The sequence below is a fragment of the Oculina patagonica genome, chromosome 1 (genome assembly GCF_052425735.1).
Source record: "Oculina patagonica isolate OP01 chromosome 1, crgOcupat, whole genome shotgun sequence".
Lineage (NCBI taxonomy): Eukaryota > Metazoa > Cnidaria > Anthozoa > Scleractinia > Oculinidae > Oculina > Oculina patagonica.
In genome coordinates this window covers 38628396-38656390 of record NC_135758.1, presented here as the reverse complement: position 1 = coordinate 38656390, position 27995 = coordinate 38628396, and the positions used below count along the sequence as shown (strand labels likewise).

General features: G+C 40.6%; 1 protein-coding gene across 1 annotated transcript; it reads right to left on the bottom strand.

Annotated features, from left to right (window-relative positions):
• Positions 1 to 1418: 1418 nt before the first annotated feature.
• Positions 1419 to 27995, bottom strand: LOC144629655 (uncharacterized). Its single transcript, XM_078487890.1, is given in 14 exon segments — positions 1419 to 3311; positions 4253 to 4774; positions 4874 to 13284; positions 13331 to 14319; positions 14321 to 14883; positions 15257 to 15531; positions 18801 to 18935; positions 20841 to 20886; positions 21369 to 21693; positions 22157 to 22371; positions 23042 to 23231; positions 23754 to 24052; positions 26970 to 27461; positions 27890 to 27995. Coding segments are annotated over 14 exon segments (12921 nt in total). The 5' UTR covers positions 27903 to 27995; the 3' UTR covers positions 1419 to 2865.

Genomic DNA, 27995 nt, shown 5'->3' with positions numbered 1-27995 from the left:
CTTAGATTTTCTCACCAAGTGTTGATATGGATGGTGTATGGATTTTACATTGTTTTAAAATGGCTGCAGACGTAGTTATTTTTTTCATGTTTGCATGCGATGACGACTTCTTCGCCATTGCAAAACATTTGACCTTATCTTGCTGAATTGAGTTCAGCTGATACCAAGCAACTTTCATGTCTACAGTTTCTACATGCATGCTTTACTTCGATCTGCGGGGAGATCAGTTGAACCTTGAACCTTTTAAATATCCATTTAAGTTAATACTCGTAATAATTTAAATGATTTATAATAAAAAGCGTCTTTGAATTATGACGATGAGGCTGTGTGTATTGAACATAGGGTTTGTCTAAACTTTTTATTGAAACAGTCATGATCCCAGACCCTTCCTCTTTTCTTTCTTTGTCGTTAAGTTGCTGGGGCTCTCTCCTAGTAGACATAAGAAAAAAAACGAGAGTGGGTCTTAAGGGAAAAAAGTGATTGACCTTCCAAAAGAAGTGAGTGAGCCTCAAATCAAGGTTGGTTTTGCATGAAAATTTCGATGCTCAAAGTTACCAGAGAAATCTTTGCCAATTTAACACGGGAATGTGTTTAAATGTGTGTTTTGCAGCAAAACAATTTAGGAAGTCATCGAACGTGTAGAAGTACACTCATTCAGTCCAAAATAAAAGCACAGCCGATTTCCTGTACATTCGAACTCAAATTGTTATCATGACAATGGATCTAGTTATTATAATACTAATGTGGGGAATATTAAAATCATTCTGTGAACTATAAACTGTACGATTCTACCCACTGTCTACCGGAAGTTACAGACAAGAACCTATCGAGTTAGCCAACATCGTGTGAGTTATCTTCTTCAGCTTGTTGCACGACTTGGGGTCATTAGTTTTTGTTTATCTGTTACTTCTTCTGCCATTGGACCACAAAAATTGCCAGTTTTTTCCAGTTTATGCAGTCTTTTTAGCTGTTTACAAAGCATGTCGAAAGATAGTCGCTTTGAATGTAACAGCTACAAATCAATTTTAAGATTACTCGAGAGCAACAGAGCAACATTAAATGACAAACGTCTGATATTGTTTCCAGCCGAAAAACTCTATACCGATGAGTGGGCGTAGCTGCAGTCTCTTGTTACTCGTTTTAAATTTTTATGCGTAAGAAACAAACCATCCGAAATGCTACATGGGGTTCTGTAGAGCTTAAATCAGACTCTTTCTCGCGCTGATGAATTGCCTTCACGGTATCATTGACGTCGCTACTCGTTTCAGTTACGTATTCGGGTCGAACGTACCACGTGACCCGAAACGGGTTGACCGCGACGAAAATAACTAGGAACTGGGCAATCCATACTTTGCAGACTCCCCTTTAAAAGTGCTTCCTTATTGCACGTGATAACCTTTGGCAATAGGCTTGTCAACTTTGCAAGTGCATGTTTTATTCAGAACAAGCAATCTCTTTCTATAGCTTTATAATTTATTTACTTTCATAAATTCTTTCTTAAACACTCAATTTAAACAACCTATCTAACAATAAATATTATATAATTTCTCTTTAACAAAGAAATGTTTTTGAAGGATATAACACAAAATAAATATGGGATCAAATATACATCCTTTACAGATCAAGACCTCGAGAGGTCGAATAAAACAAGAGTATAATTTACAATTCTGTTTCAAACAGCGAACATTGGCTGTTCAATATTTGGCACCAATCGTTATTCAAGATAAGATAACTTATAAGCAAGATTTACTTTGATTTAGTTAATGAATAACTATTCCCAATTCTAATGCATACGCATCCTACAATTTAATCTTAATACCTAAACTTAATTCAAATTGTAAAGACAGCAAGTTTTAAAATGTCAAATTTCTTTCATGCTTTCGTTGCTCACCCTTCATATTTCTGGTTAGGCAGTTATCACTTTAAAAAAATTAAAAAAAAACTTTGAAAAGAATTGCCAGCAACAAAGGCCATGAAAAATAAATATAAAAATAGCAAAAACATAAAAAGCTTGCTGAGACGATTTTACCTTAAAAATCTAGTTTTTGGCATACACTATTCATTCTTTTGAGAATTTTTATTTGCCTTTCTGCACTTTCACACACAGAAAAGGGCACATCATCGTTTTGCCCAAAACAGCAATTTAATTGTTTCCAACAAACTTGAGCTATTACTATCTCAGTGCCTTTTTTTTTTTGGGGCCCCCTAAAAAACTTTTTTTTTTTCTGTTTCATGTGATGCACCTAAGTTTTTTGTCCTGTGAAAGTTAAGTTAAAGCTTTTGGAAGCTTTGCGATCGATTTAATCCTCGCGAAAATTAAAGGCACAAGACTCAAAAAGCAATTTTTGTTCTTGCATTACTTTCTATCACCATTTATGCACATTTTTACTTTCTGGGATTGCTTTTTCACTTTTTTCTTCTTTCAAGCTGAAAAGCTGAATATTCTTCTTGTGCTCAACACAAGATGAAATGATTTTAAATAATTTGTATCAATTAAGTAGGACCTGTTTTAGAAACTGCCATTTCATTTAATCGAATTAATTTACAATGCAATAAATTTTATAGTGTTTAAAATATCGCATTTTCAATTTTGTTTCTTTCCGTGAACCTGATTGCATAATGATAATTTGTTGGATTCGGCTGAATCCTGTGTAGTAATATAATTCGTTGTAAAACTACATGTTAAATGAATATTGCGAATAAAACGTCTCGTGATAAATGAAAATGTTCATACTTTTGTCTCCAGCCCTCCGCCATTATTTTATCGTTCATTCTTTTTTCCGCTTTCCAAATTCACTTTCGCACTATCGGTCGCCGTGTTTTACTTTTATTCTTTTCTTGATTCTTCTAACTGCGTCAATCGAACTATGGAATTCCTTCAATTTGCCTTGGTCCAACATTTTCTTTAAACTGTCCTACAATGTTTCCGGGAGGAAAGTACCGCCCGACGACAACATTTCTCCCATCGGGGGCTACAGCCATTCCCATGCCAAACTCCTCCGTCCCCGCCCAGACTAACTGTGTAAAATGGCCCGTATCAGACGTGTAGCCCGGGCACTCGAAGTCATAATCTTGCACTTCATCGTACCACATGTCAACCGCCCCACGCGCGGAGAGCGGGCTATCCCACGTGTACGCCAAGTTCTCCCCGCGGTCTTTTTGCCCGCTGTGCGTCAGTGAATCGGTCTTAACCAGGCGTTCTGCGTAATTCTGCGCTTCTGCAGCCAGCAGTGGAGACCAACGAAGCGGTGGGGCGTTGTGAAATGTACGGTAGTAATTATGTGAGATGACGCACTCAGTTTTGAATTTTTCTGGTGATGAAAGAACATTATGAGATGAGATTACACAAATGAGAATGCGTGCAACAAAATAATGATTGCATGTGTGCAAAAGTGGACAAGACTCATTTCTATCCAAAAAAGTGCTTTCCATTGCTTTTTCGAATTTCAAGTGCTTACTTTCGTTTCTATTAAGGTGCAAAAAAAGATGGGGCTATACATTTTACCACAGTACGTTGTAAACCTGATAAAGCCAATAGGGCACGAAGAAAGACATGTTTCTGTGAAATTTATCCTTGTACTAACAACATTTTTTATACTAGGTTTGAAGTTATAGCAGTTTTCTGAGCGTTTTTTTTTAATAAGCTTTTTTAGGTTGTCGTGCGCTGAGAGTTTAATGTAACAGTCTCCATTTTTTTTGGTCAGGTCCGGATAATAACAATTCAATTCGCGACTTTCCCAGGAATCAAACGTAATATTATGCCATTGTTGCCTTATTTTACTTTTTTTACCCGCTATGGTTTTGCTCTGTTATTAGTTTGATTCACGTCAGTCATTGATTAAGTCCCTCAACAGCTGTGCTCAAATATCAGTTCCGGCATTAATAACTCCTATTCCACTGATTTTTTTTTAATAAAAAGTTTACTTATTGCATATTACTAGTCATCTTTAAACACGGGGTTCAAATTAAGACGTCTTTTGGTGACAGATTCAAGTTACACGTCAATTTCAAACAGTGCATATAACGCAAATATGTAATAGGTTGTACGAAATGCTAATATAACACAAAAGACCAAAAGATTTTAAATTTTGAAACCATTCTTGCAATACGATCGGCAGAAGACGACAATATTACCAGCAGCCACCAAATGAAAGGTATTTTGAAACCCCCGTTTAAACAATACTTTTTAACCAAACTATGACGAATTTAATAGAAATGTGCTTTTGTGCGCCAACTTATTCATAGCTGCTACCTCTTTCAGCTGGTGTTTCAGGCGGAAATCCTGATCTCGAACGTCTCCTTGCACTAGATCTTCGTCTCTTCAGTCGACCTGAAGAATCTCTGGGGGGTTTAACATTGTCTTTAAACTCTCCAACGATATTTCCCGCCGGTTTATACAATGCTGCAACATATTGCGTTCCGACGTCAGAGACACACTTTGCCACGCCAAACTCGCGCGAGGAAGTCCAAACGACTTGCGTAAAGTTACCGCACTTGGCATTGAAAGCTGGGACTTCAAAGTTGTAGTCCGTTGCTTCTTTATACCACATTTCGACAACTTCAGAGCCACTTAACTCCTTTCCGCTTGCGCTCGCTAGGTTTTGACCTACTTCTTTTCCTTCGCAACGTTCGAGACAGTTCACTGATGCCATATGTTCTGCCCACTCTTTTGCACTAGCGGCCAGCTCTTCAGACCATTTCAGCGGTTTAGCTCGGTGTTGCCGACGGTACAGATTGTGTTCCAAGAGGCAGTTTTGCTCAAAGTCGTCTAACCCTATCAAAACAAATTTAACAGAAAGTGTTATATGTTGTTAATTGCATAACAAGGTTAAACATTTAGAGCTTCAGTTGAAAAGCAAAGATATCGGCTAACCTTCCAAATCAACCGAGTGGGTAGAGGACAATGATCCTTCACTTGATACACTTTGTTCACCGGACGAGTCACTGCTTAAAATTTGCTCCGTTTTTTCGTCTTTGGTTTCTCTTGACTCCTTCTCCTCTGAAGGGTCTTTGGGTAAACTCACGTCCTTTTTGTTTCCTTTATCGCTGCATGTATCTTTCACTGCGCCCTCTGCCAAACCTTCCTGAGTTGGTATTTCCTCTTCTTTTCTTGAAGAACTATCCTCAGAGTGTTCTTGGCGTTCGTCGCTAATTTGATCACCCGTCTTTTCTTCTTCCTTAGCGTCGGCTTCAGAAGACACAGCTGCCTGTCGAATCGAAGAAGCTATCATGGTCTCGCCTAGTTCATCTTCATGTAAAGTTTCTTCACTACTGGAATGCACATCGGAATGGAAGACATTCTCATCTCCTTCTTCACACTGGAAACCGCCATTTTCGTCATCACAGTCTTCATCAGACTCTACTTGGCTCAACTTCTCTTCTAAGATAACAAATGACTCCAGCCGCTCGTATTCTTCCAGTTGACGCTGTTCCTCTTCATCCAGCTCGTCCTCTGGCGAGTCATCGATTTCAAATTCCGGAGATTCCCGGATTTCCTCTAGAGCCATATTTTCAAATCCTTCTTCGTAAAAACTTTCTGGAAGGGGTTCTTTTTCGGCTTGAAGGTCATCCCTGGCGGATTCTACAACGTTGTTGTTGTCGACGTCGTTTTCCTCTTCAGGGATGACGTAGATCTCTCGGTGGTCGGAGATGTCTTCTTCACCAGAAGATTCAAACTCATGATCACTATATCGTACCAGTATGAATTCTTCCAGGTTCTCTTCCAAGGGATCCCCCTGTCGCACGTATGTTTCAGTATACGCTGTTTCGTCTTCGACCTCCTCATAAGCTCGTTCCAAGCTTTCTGTTGAAGACAACTCTACGTAGTAGCGTGTCGTAGCACTCTCATCGTCATCATACAGATCAACTTGGCTCAAATCCAGTGGTTGTCGTCGCGTGGTAGTTGTTTCTACGTGTTTAAAGCTTTCTTCCCCAACACTATGCTCAGAAATGTCCACATATTCAGCTGTTTTATGTTCTTCATCTTCAGACAACACATCTTCACGGTCTTGTTCTCGCGAAGCTGAAATATCTACTTCTTCTTCAAATACTGCTGAAGGACCACCCGATTCAATTTCCTCCTCTTGCTCCTCTATAACTATAGGAATTGCCGATACCTCCAATTCCTCTTCAAACTCGGGTGAATGTGCTCTAAATTCGGTGTTTTCAATCGGCTCGCATTCAAGATTCTCTTTGACAGGCTCCTCGCTAAACCCATAGGCTGTCACTTCAATTTCCTCTTCAAACGTGGAAGTCTGCACTGTGCTATCTTTAGTTTCAGATGACTCCCCTTCTTGTTCCTTTACTTTTTGAATTTCAAATTCTTCTTCATAAACAGGCTGTACTTCGCTGATTTCCACTTCTTCCTCATAAAGAGATTCCTGTTGGTCATCTTCAAGGATATCACTCTCCCCCTCTTGGTCATGTTTGTCTATCCTTTCTACTGGACCTGCCTCCATTTCCTCCTCTTTAACAGGTTGAACTTCACTGATGTCCACTTCCTCTTCGTAGGTAGGTTCCTGTTGGTCACCTTCATGGGTATCACCCTCCTCTTGGCCACGCTTGTCTATTTCTTCTACTGAATCTGCCTTGGAAGATCTCGACTGGCTACGTTCTATACTGTCTGTCCCTTCACCACGAAATTCTTCCTCTGATAACGCTTCATCCATACGCATGATATCGATTTCCTCTTCAAAGCGGTCCTCCACTGACTCGTCTTCAAGAGAGGCCTCGTCATCTTTTAGAATAACCAGCACGTCATCCTGTCTCAATACCTGTTTAATTTCCTGAGTGTCCTTAGCTGCAGAGTGTACAACATAGGTCTTTATAAACGTGGTCTCCCGTTCCACAGAAACACGTGGGTTCTCCAAGGGAGCCTGTTGCTCCGCCGCCTTGTATTCCATGACTTCACTCTTTAGAAGACGAACTTCTGTTTCGTCCTCCGAGAGTTGTCTTTCAAACTTCTCGGATTCTTGATCTTTAGCCTCTTTCTCCAAAATACTCTCGCTGAGTTGATCAGTTGTTTCAAAGTGTCGTCCATTTTCTTTCCTTTCCCACGACGTTTGCCTACTTGCTTGATGTATCGGCGTAAAAGAAACTTCCTGAATTTTCTTGACTTTCTCGTGAAGTATACCATCGCCGCCATTTTTCTCAGCTTTGTAGTGAATTTCCTCGCTTGCAAATCCGGTGGCAACGTATGAGCTAGTGGAAGATACCTGACGAGTTGTTTTCGTTGCGAGAACTTCGACTTTCTCTCCAAACTCGTGGGATATTTCCATTTGCCTTGCTTTTTCTTCCATGAAAATCCGTTCTTCGTGTTGTGTTTCTTTACTTTCTACAACCTGGTAACTAGACTTGATTTCAACAGATCTTTGTTCTTTCTCGCTTACAACTGCGAATTTCTGGATCTCAGTTGTGACTCCTTCTTCGTCAATAGCCTTTACAATTCGGCTTTCCTCCTTAAGTTCGATTTGCCTAACTTCTTCTTGCATTTTCTCTTCTTTATGGACAACACGTTCTTCCTCGACATTTCTTGTGTAATGTTCAAGGCTTACGAAGGGCTCTTGTGAAATAAGTATTTGTGCATTGTCAGTCTCGTCCAAAAGTTCCTCTTCCTTCTCTGCAATCTGCGGACCACTCCTAACAATTTCAGAAACAATGCTTGCAGGTTCTTTTGAACTCACTAAGGGAATTTCACGCCCAATGACTTCTTCCATTTCCTCAAACTCTTCTAGAAAGTCTCTTTCGCTTAATTCGTCGTCATCTTCTACGCCACCGTTGTAATCCGAGTCAGAGAACTCCGAAGCCGTGTGCAATGGGGGTTCGGAAATGACAAGGTTGGTTTCCGTTTCTAAAGGTTCCTCGACTTCGTTATACGCCTGAGCTGTTTCTATTACAACTGATTTCTCGTTCAAGATATTTTCTTCGTAGATTTCTTGTGGAGGCAGTTCTTCTGTTATGTACAAGGATGGTAACCCTTTAGAGATTGACTTCTCCGAAACGTAATCACTTTCTTCGTAGGTTATGGTATGGTACGTCTCGGTACCGTATTCTTCATTGATCGTCTCATAATCTTGAAAGTCTCTGAGTTCACCAGAGACGTGCAACGGCGACGACGAACACTCCGACATCAATTCTGAAGCAGAGCCTTCTTCGCTTTCTTCAAAAGGCTCCGCATATTCCCTTTGGTCTTCTACGTCTTCTATCTCTAAAGTAAACTCGGTTTCGCAAAATTCTGCAGCCACATGCGAGCGAGAAACTAGTTGCTCTTCAGTTGGATATGAAACGACTGTTTCTTCGTTGCCTTCATATGTTTCTGTCTCTGTTTCACGGTCGTCATGTGGCTCTTCTTCTTCATAACAGGCGTTGTCTTCTTCATTCTCTGATATTTCGCCAGCAATGTCCACAAAAATAATTGGTATCTCGGGTTGTTCATGTTCGCTGTATTGTTGCACTATCTCGGTTTTCGTTTCGACCACTTCAGCTGCGTCCTGCTGTGCAGCATCAATTTTAAGCTCCAATGCCGCGGCAGCAATACTTAGTAAAGATTGTGGAGACTTCAGAACTACAATTGTAGCTTGCACCTCTGTTTCCTCTATCTCTTCTGCACATGCCCCTTCGTCTGGTTTCTCCTCCTCGGATGATTCCTCTTGTGGTTCAATATTTGACAATTCTCCAGCTACGTAAAATGAAGGCTGACTTGTTTCGACAATGTCTGTCGTGGTTACCATTTCTTGACTGTCCTCATACTCCAAACTTTCTACTACTTGCAAAACCTCTTCCAAAGCCTCATCATGGGCGGCGTCTGTGTTGTTAATTTCTCCTGCAATGTGTGCGCTTTGTGATGGCTCAATGAATTGCTGAGTACCATAGATACCCTCAAATTCTTCAAACTGCTCGCCATAATCAGACTCAGGGGATTCATCTTCATCTGTTACCACTAAGAGCTCTGAGTTTGTATACTCGCCAGCAACGAAGTTATTTTTATCTGCAATCTCAAGGGAAACAGAATCGTACCTAGCCTCATCATCATCCCTTTCTTGAAATTCCCGAGCGTGCTCAACACCTGGTGTTGCCTCTTCGTGTACTTCCTCAACTGATGAAATGCTGAATGCTTCACCCGCAATATAAATGGGAACGGAAGGTATAGTGGTTGTCACTTCATCTACAGACGGGTCCTCTTCCAGAAAAAGTGAAGCCCTTTTGTTCTCATCACTTGGCACCTCTGCAACTTCTTCGAAACTTACCATGGTTACACTTTCCCCGGCAAGGTATTTTGGAGAGGACGGTGTATCACTTATCACTTCATTAACCACTGAATCTTCTTCTGCAAACAGTGATACACGTTTGCTTTCTTCAGAAGGCTCTTCGGTGACTTCTTCAAATAATTCAAGATTTTGATTTTCCCCTGCAATGTGTTTTGGTGAGGATGGTCTGTCAGTTAAAACTTCATCTACAATTGAATCTTCTTCTACAAACAGTGATGCACGGTTGCTTTCTTCAGAAGGCTCTTCGGTGACTTCTTCAAATGATTCAAGATTTTGATTTTCCCCTGCGATGTGTCTTGGCGAGGATGGTCTGTCAGTTATTACTTCATCTGCAATCGAATCTTCTTCTAAAAACAGTGATGCTCGTTTGCTTTCTTCAGTGGGTTCTTCATCGATTCTTTCAAAGGATTCAAGATTTTCACTTTCCCCTGCAATGTGTTTTGGCGAGGATGGTCTGTCAGTTATTACTTCATCTACAATTGAATTTTCTTCTAAAAACACCGATGCTCGTTTACTTTCTTCAGTGGGATCTTCATCTATTCTTTCAAAGGATTCACGATTTTCACTTTCCCCTGCAACGTGTTTTGGCGAAGAAGGCCTGTCAGTTGTTATTTCATCCACAATTGAATTTTCCTCTACAAACACCGATGCGCGTTTACTTTCTACAATGGATTCTTCATTAATTTCCTCAAAGGATTCAACACTGCGACTTTCTCCTGCAATGTGTTTTGGCGAGGATGGTCTGTCAGTTGTTATTTCATCTACAATCGAATCTTCTTCTAAAAACAGTGATGCTCGTTTGCTTTCTTCAGTCGGTTCTTCATCGATTCTTTCAAAGGATTCAAGATTTTCACTTTCCCCTGCAATGTGTTTTGGTGAAGAAGGCCTGTCAGTTGTTATTTCATCTATAATTGAATCTTCTTCTACAAACACCGATGCACGTTTACTTTCTTCAATGGGTTCTTCATTAATTTCCTCAAAAGATTCAACATTTCGACTTTCTCCTGCAATGTGTTTTGGTGAGGAAGGAGTGTCAGTTGTCACTTCATCTACAAATGTTTCTACTTCAAAAAACACGGATGCTCGTTTGCTTTCTTCTACAGGTTCCTCATTAATTTTTTTAAAGGACTCAAGATTTTCACTTTCCGCTGCAATGTGTTTTGGCGAAGAAGGCCTGTCAGTTGTTATTTCGTCTACAATTGAATCTTCTTCTACAAACACCGATGCTCGTTTACTTTCTTCTACAGGCTCTTCATCAATTTCTTCAAAGGATTCGACATTTCGACTTTCTCCTGCAATGTGTTTTGGCGAAGAAGGAGTGTCAGTTGTCACTTCATCAACGAGTGTTTCTACTTCAAAAAACACCGATGCTCGTTTGCTTTCCTCTATTGGTTCTTCATTAATTTCTTCAAATGGTTCAGCATAATGCGTTTCGCTTACAATGTGCTTTGGGGAGGAAGGAGTATCACTTTCAATTTCGACTACATCTGAATCTTCTAAAAATATCGATGCTTGTTTATTTTCTCCAGTGGATTCTTCATAACCTTCCTCAAAGGATTCAACACTTCGACTTTCCCCCGCAATGTGTTTTGGTGAGGATGGTCTGTCAGTTATCACTTCATCTACAGTTGAGTCTTCTTCTAAAAACAGCGAAGTTCGTTTACTTTCTTCAGTGGGTTCTTCATCTATTCTTTCAAAGGATTCACGATTTTCACTTTCCCCTGCAATGTGTTTTGGCGAAGATGGTCTGTCAGTCACTACTTCATCTACAATCGAATTTTCTTCTAAAATCAGCGAAGCTCGTTTACTTTCTTCAGTAGGTTCTTCATCGATTCTTTCAAAAGATTCAAGATTTTCACTTTCCCCTGCAATGTGTTTTGGTGAATAAGGCCTGTCAGTTGTTATTTCATCAACCACTGAATCTTCTTCTACAAACAGTGATGCACGTTTGCTTTCTTCAGAAGGTTCTTCGGTGACTTCTTCAAAGGATTCAATATTTTGAGTTTCCCCTGCAATGTGTTTCGGCGAAGATGGTCTGTCAGTTATCACTTCATCTACAATCGAATCTTCTTCTAAAAACAGAGATGCTCGTTTACTTTCTTCAGTGGGTTCTTCATCGATTTTTTCAAAGGATTTAAGATTTTCACTTTCTCCTGCAATGTGTTTTGGCGAAGAAGGAGTGCCAGTTGTTATTTCAGCTACAATTGAATCTTCTTCAACAAACACCGATGCGCGTTTACTTTCTTCAATGGGTTCTTCATTAATTTCCTCAAAAGATTCAACATTTCGACCTTCTCCTGCAATGTGTTTTGGTGAAGAAGGAGTGTCAGTTGTCACTTCATCTACAAGTGTTTCTACTTCAAAAAACACCGATCCTCGTTTGCTTTCTTCAATGGGTTCTTCATTAATTTCGTCAAAGGATTCAGCATTTTGACTTTCGCTTGCAATGTGCTTGGGCGAGGAGGGAGTGTCAGTTGTCACTTCATCTACAAGTGTTTCTTCTTCCAAAAACAGCGATGCCCGTTGGCTTTCTTCGGTAGCTTGCTCGTCAACGTTCTCAAAGGATTCAACACTTTGACTTTCACCTGCAATGTGTTTTGGCGACGAGGGAGTATCCGGTATCACTTTGTTAATAACAGAGTCTTCCTCTACAAATAAAGAGGCACGCTTATCTTCTAAGATTTCTTTTACTTCGTGAACCACCTCTATTTGTTCAAGGTTTTCAACTTCCCCAACAATGTGTTTTGGAGAAGAGGGAGTTTCAGTCGTTACTTCTTCTACTACTGTGTTTTCCTCGATGTATAATGAAGCCGGCCTGTGTTGTTCCGTTTGTTTCACCTCAACGATTTCTTCCGTTGTTTCACTTTGTTTGCTTTCGTGGGAAACATACTCCGGGGAAGAAGGAACAAAATGCACTATTTCATCTACTGTTCTTTCCTCCTCAACGTACAATGACGCCCGCGTTGTTTCTTCATTCGAACTCGTTTCTTCTACGGTCTCTTGAAGACGTGGAGTTTCCGTCGCTTCTTCCGCAAATTTTGTGTCTTCTTCATCAAGGCGACGGAACATCTCTTCAAAGTTTATCTCAGATCGTACATCTTGACGAACTTCGGCTTCAACATGTTCTGCAACCTTCGGTAACTCGCTCACTGTTGATGATGTAGGCGCTACATCGTACTGTAACGGTTTCACTGGTTCGTCAAACGATTCAGTACTATCAGAAGAGACGGTAACTAAATTGAGTTCTAAACTAGTTTCCTCAAGACACCTTGCACGTTCCTGATCGTAATCACGAAGAACAGCTTCATATAACTGTTCTTCCCTAACAACGTCAGTCTTGTCCTGAGTTATTTCTTCTTGTGACTCTTCCTTCTCAGTTGGACTCCCCACCCGGTCCTGTAGATCTTCAAGGTCCACTGTGCTTTCAGGCGGTCGATCTCGTGTAACTGATGTAATAGTGTTTTCGTAAACAAGTTCAACTAAGCTCTCGGGCTCTTCAGCCGTAGAGGGTTTACACTCGTAGTCTAAAGATATGTCTGGCTCGAGCTCCTGTTCTTCCAAGTCACCTGTTGACAACTGATCAACAGGTACAAGTCCAAGATCGGCGCCTACTTGTTGCATACCCGCTGTGCGTTCACTTTCACGATCTCTTAATACAACCTGAACGGTTTCCGGAGACCCGCTTCTGTCAGTCTCTTGAGGACGTCGAGTTTCCGTGGTTTCGTCTGCACATTTTTTGTCTTCTTCTTCCAGCCGACGGAACATCTCCTCAAAGTTTATCTCAGATCGTACATCTTGACGAACTTTGGCGTCAACATGCTCTGAAACCTCTGGTATCTCGTTCACTGCTGACGATTTAGGCGCCACATTGTACTGTAACGGTTCCACTGGTTCGTCCAACGATTCAGCACTGTCAGATAAGACGGAAACTAAATTGAGTTCTAAACTAGTTTCCTCAAGAAACATTGCACGTTCTCGATCATGGTCACGAAGAACAGCTTCACATGGCTGTTCTTCCCTTAAATCATCATCACACCTTGCGCTGAATGATTTCTTCCTGTGACTCTTCTTCCTTAGTCGGACTCTCCAATCGAACTTGCAGCTCTTTGAGGTCCGTTGCCCTTTCGGGTTTACGATCTCGTGTAACTGATTTGATAGTGTTTTCGCTAACAGGTTCAACTAAGCTCTCGGGCTCTTCAGCAGTAGAGGGTTTACATTCGTAATGTAGAGATATGTCTGGCTCGAGTTCCTGTTCTTCCGAGTCACCTGTTAACAATTCATCAGCAGACACAAGTCCGAAATCAACGCCTATTTGTTCCATATCTGCTGTACGTTCGCTTTCATGATCTCTTAATACAACCTGGACGGTTTCCGGAGACTCGGTTTGCTCAAGCTCGGAACTAGTATCAGGTACTGCATTCTCTTTTTCAGTTTCAGCTTTTTCGAGTTTTGTAAACAATGCTTCAAAGTCTATTTCCGATTCCACGTTGTCTTTAAGAAAAGCCTCACAAATCTCTTCAACTGGTGTTCTTTCACCTTGTTGCTCACGGTCGTTTCTGCTGTTAATAACGTTTTCCAAAAGCTTTCCTTCCATTGTTTCATTAAAATCGATAAGGTCGTCACTGACTTCTTCACTGTCCTCAACAGGCGAGAGTCCCATTTTACTCATTATCTCATTCATTCGAATTTCGACATGTTCTTGTTTTGCTGCTATGTAACAAAACTCAGGGTCTAACGTTCTTTGAAAAGAGTCTTCAGGCACTTCAATTACCGCTTCACTTGTTTCAAAACATTCCTCGCTGTAGTTATCTGCAGCATCTTCCATTAAATCCGGCGGTTCGTCTTCGCAAAATTGATAAGTGTCCGTTTTTTGAAATTCCGTAGCCGTGCTCAAGTTCCTTGGCACGTAAACATTCTTGGTTGAGGACAGTGGTTTGTCCTCTTCCTCCGTAATATCAGCATACTGGTGCGAAGCATCCTCATCAGAAAAGTCAAAGATCTCCATAGTTGATGGTTCGTCTTCCATAAACTCGTGGGTTAGGCAGACATTGTCATTCATACTCGTAATCTTGTAGACCTTTGTGCCTATTGTCATAATCTGTGAAATCCAGCACGTCCTCTGCGTCCGAAACACTCACCAGACTTTCATCTTCGTCATCACCCTCGTCGCCAAAAATTTCCTCCCCAACTTGCGCTTCTTCTTCATCTCCTTCTCTATGAGCAGGAAACAGGTCATCAAATTCCAACTGGCATTCGTGCTCTTCTTCTATAATTACTTCTTCTTCATCTTCCTCTTCTTCGTGAGGTGATTGCCTTTTCGGACGAGAGGCCAACTCCTCCAGCTCTTCTTGAATAAGACTTCGCCGTTTTGATGATTCTGAATTGGTGGGCGATTGTCTTTCAAATCCTTGTTGAAACATTTCAAAGAAAGCTACTTTGGAGAGGACGTGTCCCTTATGCGTTTCTGGTTCTGTGCCTTCCGAGTCTAGTGAAAGAGAGCGTCGTATTTCACAAATATGCTGGTAAAGATCGTCCTCGGGATCAGAAAACAACTCGGCCTCTTCCAATTCAGCCTCTTCAGTTTGTATTAATGGTTCCTCAGTCACGCAAGTGAGATCTGAAGAGAAAAAGGTAGTTTATTACCTACTACGTAAAAAGGCACAACGATTGATTCCTATCGGCAGTAAAGAACCATTACATACAAGTGAAAGTAGTTAGCTTGCGGTACTAAGCCGCCGGTAAAAGAAGGTATAAGCCATAACAGAATAATTAGGAAGATTTTGTCAGTTACAAATTTGGAAGAGAGACAGTAGTGACGACGGCTGGCACACTCGTTGCCTTAACTTATGGAACAGAACCTAGTCTTCGGTACTATACAATAACATGACATGTAATGCACAATGGCCTCTCTAAATCTTGTAATACAAACTACCAAGCTACAACCCCTACATCCCTCGTAGAATCCTATTCAGAAATACCTATTTTCTTACCGGCTGCTTCTGGCGTGTTATCTTGTTCATGTGCTGTCCTCATTTCTTCTTTTTTTTCGTCCTCTTCTTCTTCCTTCCCTCTTTCATCCTCTTGTTCGTCGTCATCCTCGTCCTGGGTCGTCTTCTCTGCAACTCCTTTCCTCTGAAGAGTGGGGCTATTAGGATCTATCCACACCAGACGGGTGAAGTGGTCGCTAACAGTCAGTGTATTGGCAGACTCTTGCTCGTCGGCCCTGTGGAGGATATTCTCGTTCTCATCAAACTGGTCCAAGTCACTGAGGGGGGAAAGTGACAATGACAAGGCACTAAATCAGCATTACTAGCTAATGTATGTAATATACCCTCCGCGTATATACCTCACGCGCATAGAAATACTGTAGAGTAACTCAAACCTCCACCTCCCTTTCTGGCCTGTTGTTTTGAAGAACGTACAATACAAAGGAGCTCCCTTGTTTACACCTCATCATTCCTTTATCTCATATTTTCCTCATAAAATAACTTCTGCATTCGATCAAGGTTACATTTGAAAGTAATCTTCATGTGCAAATCATCATACGTCTGTATGACTCTCCTCGTGGAATATTAATTCAGTACCAGACATGACTGACTTAGATGAATTTGATGATAAGTAGTAAGGGGAATTTGGGATAGGTCACTGGCTGGGATTAAGACGGAATCCACTAGGAAGTCAAGTAATATTTAATAAAGTTGGACAAAAATCAAGTACCAGAATAATTTAAATCCTATTGCGTTATTTCCTACCCTTAATAAAAGGTAAAGATGTAAGTAATTATCCGTGATAACACCAACAACAATTTCTTATCAGAGTCTGAGAAAATGAATTTCAAAGTTCACAAGGTATAGGCAAAATCTCACGTGTAGCCATTTTGTAAATTCGTCTTACGCGATTCAGTGGAATTCAGCGGAACTTCGAAATTTGTTTTCGATGTTTGGTGTTGTTAGAAAAGATTTCTTTTGATAACATATTTGAAGCAGTAACAAAAAAGTTTGCAATAAGGTGGAAATAATTCTGGTACAACAATTTCTTATCAGATTCTGAGAAAATGATATTCAAAGTTCACAAGCTATGGGCAAAAGCTCACATCTTTTAAGCGATTCATGGGAATTCAGTGGAACTTCGAAATTTGTTTTCGATGTTTGGTGTTGTTAGAAAAGATTTCTTTCGATAAGATATTTGAAGCAGTAACAAAAAAGCTTGCAATCAGGTGTAAATAGTTTTGGTACATAATTTTGTCCAGTAACTACTCGAAGTCCTGGCGGATTTCCTCTTAAACTATAGTTTAACACTTCTAAAACAATATTAGAAATAATAATTTATGTTTTATTGAGCGCGTTTTGTTAGTGGTAAACTTGTTATGGAATTAAAGAAATCTGCTATGTTCATCCAGATCCAGTCAATATTATGTTAACAGTATTAGAGGCAAATGAGTAATTTATCTCAGTTCCTTATTTGTTCAATTTATATTGTTAGGTTATTAGGTTATTATATTTAAAAATTGTATTTATTAGCGTATGATACCTGCGTTAAGTAAACGTTAGGCAGAATTACACTTGTTAAAATTATCGTTTATAACGCCGCAAAAGACCCTTAAGTTTCAGCTGCTTAAATTTTATTGTTATCTGTTAACAGATTGATTAACTGGTCTGTTGTATATCTAATTTACAAGCATTACGCTAATGTTTACAGTGCTTTAAAATTGATACTTTTTACGTTAATTGTGTTTAACCGGTTCAATCCCATAAAACAGTAAAAAACAGTAATTTCAATTTTATTTGCTGATAGTAGTAATCCTACTACAAGTAGTTAGATATTATTTTGTTAAGAATGATGAAACAATGAACGGGTAAATGTTAGAGAAAAAAAAAAAGACAAAATAAGTATGAATGTATGAGTCGGTGGTAGAAAACAAAGATTGAGAATGTCAACAGACGGGTTAGTGGACATTTAGGAAAGGCGTAAGATCTGTTGATTACAGTCAACCTTGAAACAGTCAATCTTGGAAGTCACGGTACGTCAAAATCTTCTTAACCTTCAGATCGAGAAAAACGAGAGCATAAACGAGCCTAACAGTCGAAATGGAAATATTAGACAAGATGATTAACCCAAAGTTTATATTAAAACTACAAAGAAAGTTTAAAAGGTTAAGTTATAGTGGTTTAATGAAATCCTTTCCCATCACCTCAAATGCCGCCAAACCTTGTTGTCATAAGAAGCTAGAGGTGTCACGAGATTGAGGATATCAGAGTGGTTTATTAATGTTTATGTTTTAGAGGATTTAGTCAAGTTTAATTATTAAAATTTCCAAGAAAGAGTTATTTGGCTTGGCGAGTTTATTGAACATTTTATCATGTCTGGTGCGAGCAACTTCAGACTACGTTTACAAGAGAGCAAAAGATAGCGAATTCTGCACGAATCTGGAAAATCCTTTTATTTGCAAGAATTAAATCCCGCTATCAAACAAAAAAATATGCTGAAATATCTATAAAGCATCTTTTTGCGTGTGCTAATAAATCCCGTCATTCCTCGAGCAGCTAGAAAAATAATTAAACTTTGGCCGGCAATGGTTGTTTTCGGTTACAATAATGGCATTTATAACCCTTTGAGTCTCAAATTTAACATACAAATTCTCCTCAGTGGTTTCTGTATACTTTTTATGCAACAGTTTGAGAAGACGATGATCATGATACCATGAAGAGAAATAAGGGTTTCATCACTACTACTGACTTTAAGTATATACGTATAACTGCAAGAAAAATGATATGAAAGAGTTGTAACGGTGTCTAGTAGATAACCACGTCAGGTTTGGCATTAAAAGAAAGTAATTGAAATTCTTCAGAAACCAAAAGTAGGCTGCATTATAATGTCATTCTAAATCTATCGTAAGTGGGAACTTTTTTCCCGCGCATGGGTGGACTTTGACATCCGCTTGTCAATGCAAAGTCCAAACGTATCCCTTCGACCTGTTCACATTGAGCTTTTTAGCCAGCTTAATACTGCAAACAATTTAAGCCCGTGTACTCATGTAAATGAAATGGTTTTGGTACCCAATCCACATTGATAGTTGAGAATTGTAACGATTGGCTGAACGAAAAGATGCAACAATCGCGCAACAACTAATAACGGGTTTTGCCAACATAAGTGTGTCCAGCCCGTTGACCTTCAGTTTCCTTGGCAAGGAATATCACTGGATGGAATGGTACACCTGGAAATCGGAAATCGGCAATTGGACGTGAAAGCCGTCTTACCCTACTCTGGGTGCCAGAGTCCTTTCGGACCACGTAAATTAAAGCTATACCTACGCTTGTGAGACTAGTGAATGAAAAAAGGCTTAGAGCCAAGCTCTACAAAGAAAAACTTCCGCCACGGGCGATTTACAGTCTATTCCCGCATGAACGGATGAAACGAGCCCAAGGCTAGACTGTTGCAACTCGAGGGCATGGAAACACCGCGCGACTTTTGCTCTCGTGTCAACGTACTCAGAGAGAAAGCTGCTGAGCTAGGCGGGTAAACGAGAGTTCATACCTCCAACTTAAACTGGCGGCCGTACTGAGGGGAGGGGAAAGGTAACAGCTGTTACGACACTGGTCCAAGTCTTCTAATAAACGGTTTAACAGAAACTTTGCGCGGGTAAGTCCATTCCCTGGAGGTGCTTGACAACTAAAGTGGCGACATAAATCAACATGTTAACCAGTTGTTTGATTCACGAAAACTTGTCTCTTTTAAAAGAAACCTTCGTTATTCTCATTTTCGCTAGCCTTCGTATACAGCGGCCTCTCGTCGCTCCCACTACTACGTGCGAAACGCGAAGAGAGACGTCTGCGATTCACAGCCATGGAATTCATGGAATTTCTGGTCGTGAATCGCAGACGTCTCTCTTCGCGTTTTGCACGTAGTAACTTGAGCGATGAGAGGCGGCTGTTTTCACAGGCTATATTTCCGCGTTCAGGTCAGATATATATTGTTATTGAAGTTTGTAAACATTAAATCGCGTTTTGTGGGAATTAGAGATTGTCTGCAGCCTTAAGAAAGTAAGTACAGTGGAACCCCGCTTTACGGACACCCGCTTAATACGGACACCCCGGTATTACGGACAGTTTCGTTGGTCCCGACGAAAACGTCATACATTTTCTCTCAAATTAACCCGCTTAATACGGACACCCGTTAATACGGACAACGGACACTTTTCGTGTCCAGAGTGATAAACTCTTATACATTGTCAACCCCGCTATACGGACACCGTTACCTGTCGACTGTCAATTTTCATTGTCGCGATTAGACCCTGGTCAAATAATAACAGAATTTGACGAGTTAAAACGATTTTATTACTAAGAGATTTCGGTGTTTGACCCTTGTACTTAAAGTCCTTTTATAAGGTTTTCTGACTGCTGTTCCTATTTAAAAGTTTCACTTTCTTTGCCTTTTGCTTCAGCCATCGCTTGTACTCTTTTTAATTTCCTTTTTGAGGTCCTTTGCTTGCCACTAACAGCAACAGCCTCTGTTTGTATTGCTGGGTTGTTGTCAACGTCTAGTAATTGTTCGAGTAAATCCACGACCACGTGCGACATTTTCAAAATAAATAAATAAATAAATAACTATGTGTTTTAGTGGTCATGCACTTAGCTTCATATCTCAACGAGATAGCTAGTTTACAGGCATGCCACTGAAACAGAGGAAACAAATAATTTATAAATGAACATAACAGGGTTAAAAATCCCAACTGGCAGGAGGCAGACCAGTTGGCCATATACAAAGGGTGGTCGAGGATTTGAACTCGGGACAACCGAGAAACAAATCCAGCTAGTGGCAAGGGCAAGCCTCGAACCGGTGACCTCCGGATTACAACGCCAGCGCCCTAAACCACTCGGCCACGCTTGCCTCCTAAAGTCCACTGTTGAGTTTAATAAAGTTTAGTTCGAGTGTCTGACTAGATCGTAAGGTTTTCGTAAAAACTGTTTATTTTAGTCAGAGAGTTCACAGTTTGCATTTGTCACAGTTACAGAATGACAATTAAACAACGTTTTGTTGCTGTAAAGAAGTTTGCCTTTGTCTTTGTGTCGATAAAACATGTATACGTGACTTTTTTCTGACACCCCGCTTTATACGGACACCCCGTTTATACGGACAATTTGTGCTGTCCCCTTGGTGTCCGTATTAACGGGGTTCCACTGTAGTTCCTATAGAAAGTGTAGTGCTGCGTCGGCGTCTAAGCAGTCTAAGTGAAACACTTATCAACCGGCTTACAACCGTACTTTAAAGTCTTACTTTTGAGGAAATAGTGTCTGACAAACTCGAAATTTACAAATATTACAAAGACGGTCAACAGCGGGCTACTTCTGATAGCCAACCTGAACGTGTTGAGCTATTTAGTGTTCTGCATTCAGATAAAGCAAGACAACTGTTTCTTGTTTAACAGAAGGAAACACAATGACTGAACCAAAACCAACGTGTGTGTAAAATTAAACCACTGGCATGTATGACGCGGCTGAGTGAGTGTCGTGAATGGGTTGTTCAATAATTATGTATATAACATAGGCACTATACATGCCCGTTTGAGTTTCTTACCTCGTCTTTGTAGTGTTACCCTCTAACTCACCAAACGTCTGCGAATCTGGAAAAACAATGAAATTAGCATTCATATGTAATACCGGCTGAAAACCATCCTCGTACCTAGGGTGCTCGTTCCCTTTGACCAGCAAGCCTGCGCAGAAGGAACGAAGAATCGAGGTACGAGAATGCTCCTGTTTCGGCTGTAAATTACAGCGAAACATTTCCGACCTCAGTCCCAAAACCGGAAGAACCATATAGGTATTACGAAGATCACCGAACATCACACAAACAGTTACGAAGTTTATCGAAGATTGCGGCGTTCACAGACCTTTTCGATAACTTTCCGTAGTACAATGCGCGACCCACGCCTGTAACAAAATCCGACTCTGACTGGAAATACTAGATACATCTAGAACCTGTGAGACTAAAGGCTACAAAAGCGTTTAAAGTGCCACGCCGATTCCAAATCATAGGAAACCAGAAAAAAAACCTTACAAAATGCTGACGTATGTTATTATTCAAAACCACAAACATATTCCCCACCTTCGTGTTCCCAGCTCAAAAAGCTGTTTGTGGACTTGCTATCGGCTCTTACTCGGTATCTGTATTCCACGTGGAATATCATGGGTTCACAGCTTCCTCTCTCGTGTCCTCTCCGCCTGACATTCTGTACGAACAGCCCATCTATGTTGCCAACAGGTTCATACCGTGCCACTACTACTGTCACGCCTTCAGCACCAGTCGCTTTACCAACACCAAGCTTACGACTACTCAGCCAGACCAGCTGGCTAAAGTCAAGTGTTTCATTACTGAATCCGGGACTGTCAAAGTCATAGTTCAAGATTTCTTTGTACCAGAGCTCGGAGACCTGGGGAGAGTTAAAAATGAAGTCCACTCCGATTGTTAGAACCCAGTGTCCTTACTATCAACACTGCGCTCTAAGACACAAAATGCACCAAAATGACGGATCCCAACGGAAACAGTGAGGTTTGACTCACCGGATACCCCAGTGTTTTTCGGAGGATCACAGGTAGTTTTCGAATTGCAATAAACATACAACTAATTCCGGTCAACGCGACGCGCATCGACGCATTCAAAATTGCCTTGATGCACACAGACAAGTCCCAACGTCTAAGCTGTTGTTTTCTTAAAAAGTTATACTTTCGCATCCCTAAATGTTTTGAAACGTGTCTATTCTAGTAATAAGTTCTCATCCAATCGTTAAAATGTCTTTTCATTTGCGCAATTTAGCATGTTTTATAATTTGTTAAGTTCAGGAACGTAGACCTATAACTCTAGTTTTACAACAATTCATAAAAGCAACCTTTTACCTTAATCCCACTGACATGCGCTTTGTCTAGCACTGCAACACTGATGCCAATCCGAGAGTTGTCCAGGCCCTCCATGGCGCCCGTCACAAGCAGGCGCTCAGCCCAGTACTGGGCCTCATCTGTAAGGGCGCTGCTGAGAACTAGCGGGGGAGAGCCATGACGGGCCCTGAAGTAATTATGTGTCACAAGGCATTCCAGGCGAAAACTCTCTAGATCTAAGATATAAGTAAAAAATATGTTTTGTAGACCCACACATGAGGCGTGGAGTGTTAAGGGGGATCTGGAGTTATTTTTCCCCGGGAAACTTTAAAAAATCAAGTTGTTGAAGTCCACAAATCCTGCACTTTGAAAGTCATTTTAACCCTAACTCCTCGATTGGGCGGACCTTTGTGGCCTGTAGGGGGTGTGAACGCAGCCATTGCACCCCCCTATCCTACGGCCATGGACTCATATCCAACAGAGAAGAAAACTAGTGTCTTGTAGTCTCGTAAATGTGCGATTCTTATTGATTTTATTGATCACGAACAGTGCGAAATTTGTCACGTGTCATGTCATCATACCGCGCTCAAGAAACGCCACGTTGCTTTTAAATCTTTCTCGTGAAAACTGCGGGACTCCGAGAAATAAATAATAATAAATGAACGTCTTTATTCATTTAATTAAAAATACAAATCGAATTGTATTGAGAATTGAGAAAACGAAACTTCTTTTGCCTGTGTATACTGACTGACTGCAAGGCTGATTCTTGATTACAAGTACGATGGTATAGTGAGAAATAGTGTGTTGATGACCAGCAAATTCTCAGCACAAGCTATAGGAAAAAAGTAAAGCAGTCTGTAAGGAGAATTTCAAAGTTTGGACTGGAAAGGACAACGCACAACTTACCGGGTGGCGGCGGTACGAATCCCTTCAGCTCTTTGCTTTTTCTCTCTCGTACCGCTGACCCCATGCGAAGAACATTGTCACCAAATGATCCCTCCATGTTCCCTGGAGGCTCATAAAACGCTACCACCACACACAGATCTCCATCGACGGCCCTTCCTACTCCGAGGGACTCTGAAGCGACCCAAACGACCTGCGATGAGAAAAACAAAATAGCTTGTGACCTAAAGTGGAAAATGTTGCACTGTAAAAAGGCCTTCCTGGTTGTTGTTATAGAAATATGGAAACACTCGTGGAAGTTTGGGAATAATTTGAAGCACCTGCGCTTCCAGACCACAGCCGTTTTTTTATTTTCCTAAAATATTTACTCGTGTTACTGAAACTCTATGAAAACAGGAAAAATGTCTTGCTGTCTTGCTTCCATCAAGACAGGATGTTTGGCACAACGAAAAAAGCTGCATGTATCAAGTTCTCCCAAACTAGTACTTTCACGCTCTATGGAAAGAAGGACAGAAATTTGGACAGAATATCAATTTTTTTGTTTCCATGGAGTTCAGGCAAGTGGTATTACCACATAATTTAGGAGATAATTTGGCTGATTTACATAGTACCACTGAAGAATAGAACGTTCTTTAATGTGGCATTTTACGGAAGTTCTACATAGAGTAAATTATATTTCGCAGAGAAATTTGGAGAGGCCAAGAAAACTATTTACCTGTGTAAAGTTTGACGTGTCTTCGCTATATCCCGGGTTATCAAAGTCGTAGTCTTCTATCTCATCATACCACATGTCGGTCGTTTCCCGCCCACTGAGTTCGCCGCCCATCATTCCCGCCAAATTCTCACCAACCGTGTCGTCGTCATTGTGACGAAGCTCGCCACTTCGCGCCAACTTCTCGGCCCATTGCTGCGCTTCCCAAGCCAGTTCCGCTGACCAGTGCAGTGGAGCGGCCCCGTGTCTGAGCCTGTACTCGTTGTGCACAGAAAGGCATTCCTCGTGAAACTCTTTTAATCCTGAAAGAACGATTAAAATCAACATGTTATGAGACGTAGTTACATCGTGACGTCACTCAGCTGTTAACGTTTAGTTTAAGACGTCTATCCGATAAAGTAGTAAATAAGTGATTTTTCTTAAATTATGAAACAAGGTGTTATATTCAGTGCTAACTGAACCCGTATATGCAAAATAAAAAAATGTTTGGGGAGTTGTGAGATATATTGCTGGATAATAATTCCATGTGTCGAATAAAGTCAGCATCGCATTAGCATACATAGTTTTCGCGTCTTCGATTTTTTGTCTTTCTTTAATGGCTAAAAAATTGGTTGCCATGCCACTCGGAAACCTGCTTTAAGTGTTTTATTTATTCAGAATGAGATGCTCGTACTTTGTACGATGAAACTGTATAAGCAGAACTTTCTTCAAGCAAATTCCTTTTTAACCACACGGTTGGTAAGGGGCTTCGCTCGTGCGGGAGCCCCGCTAATATTGAACCCGAAAAATGTTAAAAGAGATCGTGGCATTAAGTAAATGGAATGATTCTAAGGAATAATTTGAATACTTTACGAGTTTTTTTCCTTTTGATAAACGACAAATTCGTAGACATGTATAAGTCTAGTTGGCAACAGTTGCCAGCCAGTACAGTATAGCCGCGGTATACGAGGCATTTTGAACATTTTTAACCGGTTTTCTTTTATAACAATGAACAATGACACCGAAATTCATTTCATTTCCTTTATCACAAACACGGATCGGATTATCAACAAGCAACATTTTACAAAACTTGCTAATATAATATAACCCACAATAACCACACAAAGAACTAAATAATTTATGGCTTAAACAAAAACAACGGCGCCTAGGTAGTGGCTTGTTTCCAAGTCAATTGGGTGAAAAATATTTTAAATTTCGCGTGTTCCTACAAGTAAAACTAAAAGCGGACAAATTTTCACCTAGCAGTATATTCACTTTCGACATAAGCCGCAGCAGATAAATTTGAAAATGATTGCATCAAATAAAGAAGCGTTTCCATAAAATGAGCCTAAATGTAATCTGTTTTACCGGCCTCGCCGTGTAATTGCGTATTCGTATCCACCAATAGCAGGTTACACGTGGTAACAAGATTTGAATCCGATTCAAGCCTTTGTTTCAAACAGCTGTAGATATGAATCCTCTTGTGGCCAAACAGCCGTGTTATTGATTAAAAATATTTGGTGAAAACAAGCTCGACGAAAAGGGAAACGTATAATCAGTGTTTCAACAGGTTCCATTTCTGTGAAAAAGGAGCCTGATTTAGTTCAAATGCTATGAATAATTACACGTTACGCAATTGAGAATGCTTACGCGGTGTAAGGCCAGATTGCACCATCATTTCGACGCTAGTGGGACTTCGAACGCGATGTTCGACGAGTTAGCTTCACCGAAAGGTCTCTGATGAGTTTCTTGGCGGAGACGAAACATGCGTGTCCGACCAGCCACGAAAGTATTCACAGATACCTTTCAGGAAAAGATGACAGTGCTGTCAACGTATAAAAATTTTAACATAGTTTTAACCGTCGCGACGCTAACCAAATTTTAGCAAAACTCAAATAATTTAGACAGACTTGATTTAAATGTTAACAAGTGTGCGTCAAGGCACATGACGGATGCAGACAACTAATATAGATTCGATATTTCAGTTTCTAAAAGGATTGGTTTCTATCTGCTTAATCTATCGAATTATTCCGAAGATGAAAACCAACTTTGTTGTTTACATGCAACAGGTGTTAAGCAGTGAACGAAACTGGTTTAAACTCAGTGTGCTTAATCAGCCCCCTCCCCCGCCAAAACAAAGAAAAAGAAAAAGAAGATCAAAAGGAGATTAACATGATGCTTAAAACAAGCGAAAGACCGGTATAAAAGTGAAGTTAGGCGAAAGTTTTTCGGTGTCGTTGATAAATTTGAGATGACCTGATACAATTGACTTCAAACAAAGAGCGAAGAATTCTGAAATTACACGCAAATGTCACTACTTAAAAACCAATAAAGAAATTGGTCAAAACATCTCTATCGATAATACAGATTTTCTTTTTTTTCATTTATTGTTAAAACTTGAAATAAACCCTACCCGTCGTAGGAAACTGGCGAAGAAATGTAAATCTCTGAACCACTTTGAATAAAACATTAATACTTAAAAGATCACGAAAGTGTCATATTTTTGTTTTAATGCAAATCGATTGAAATTTTTTGAAGACAAACCAAAACAAAGCGACACAACTTCCGCTCAATCAGGCGCGCTGCTCTAGCTTATTCAAATATTTACGCGCACTCTACAAAAACTTACTAAAGAATCAACATTATCGGAGAACAATCTTGTGCTCGATCGTTGCTCGGAATGTTCGTCGGCTGTCTATTTTTTCGCGAGCGTCCACCGACCGAGTTTATTGTTTTTGAAATTAACGAATTGATCGATGATGTGTACACTTTTCGTTCATTTCAATAAAATTAAGATCCTCCCCGAGGCTGAGTACTGATTGAGTATACGTAGAAATATTTTGCTTTGACGATTTTTTTCCGAGAAACGCTTTAAAATTGAAGCGTATCTGCTCAAATAATCAACGAAAATCGCACAATTTTTACCCTTCTATTGACAATGATTTTCACTGTCGTTTCATATTAATAACATGCAAACGTCGACATAAAATATATTGCCTAAATATTAGGCTTATGTGTGATGGCTTCGAGGCCGTAATACAGGAAAAATTCGACAAAATTCAAACTAACAAAAACATGAAACGAATTTCTATTTTATTGACTTCTGTGTCAACCATGTAGGTGTTTTCTCAAATAGTTATATTTATTTCATGCACACTAACTAGTGAACAAAATGCAAATGAGAAATCTAAAGCACAGCGGTCGCCATACTAAAGCGAAAAATTAATGGCAGTTTCTTACCGAGATAGAGTCTGCTCCATCGTGTATCATATGCCAGGGGCTGTTTGTTATTTCGCGTGCTTCTCGCTTTTTTCACGTTTCTCGCCACATCTTTCTTGTTCGCGGGTGGAGAATAACGCGCTACCACGATCTGTTTGCCGTGTTTGGTGACAGCCGCTCCCGCGCCAAACTCGCGCGTCCCCTCCCATACCACCTGACAGAAGGAGCGCGTACGAGAGCTAAAACGCGGCTTGTCGTAATCAAAATACTTTCCTTCTTCGTACCAGATCCGCGTTATCTTCTGTCCGTTTAGTTCAGAGCCCCACAGGCAGGTGAGATTCTCGCCGACGTCCTTCTCGGAGCTGTATCTGAGCGAGCCGGTACTTGCGAGTTGCTGTGCCCATTTCTGCGCGCTCTCCGCGAGTCGTGAAGACCAGCACAGAGGCGGTGTTCCGTGCGCTGCGCGATAGAAGTTGTGGGCAGCTACGCATTCATTGCGAAAGCGCTGCAAGTCTGGTGATAAAACGGACATGGAGTGTTAGTTGACGCGAAGTTATTTCCCACCGATCGAAGAAACGCCTGAAAACTGACTGAATGACAAAATAGAATAATCGTGAACTCCCATGGCGGTTATTTTCCTCATTCACCGCTCATTGAAATTCGCTCTAGTAAAGCTGATCCTGACTGAAATATATAAGCCGTCTCGACGACTCTTCGACTAGAGCTTTCCAATGGCAAAAATCTTACTAAATACTAAGTGCTTGATTCCGAATCGGTGTCAAATACCAACATAGTTCCCTATGAAGTGTTATTAAGCTTCAGTAGTCTTCAATTCAATTTTCCAGACTCGCGCGTGTGACAGCCGAATCTGAACGAACACCGGTCACAGAGCGATGGGAGAACAAATCGAAAAAAAGTAATTTCATCAAAACCCGACTCACCGCTTCTTTCCATTTCGGACCGGCATATGGATGGCGAAAATTATTCGATCCGAATTGAAATTTTTCAGACTGTCTCACTCGAAATTCAACATATTCAATTCATGAA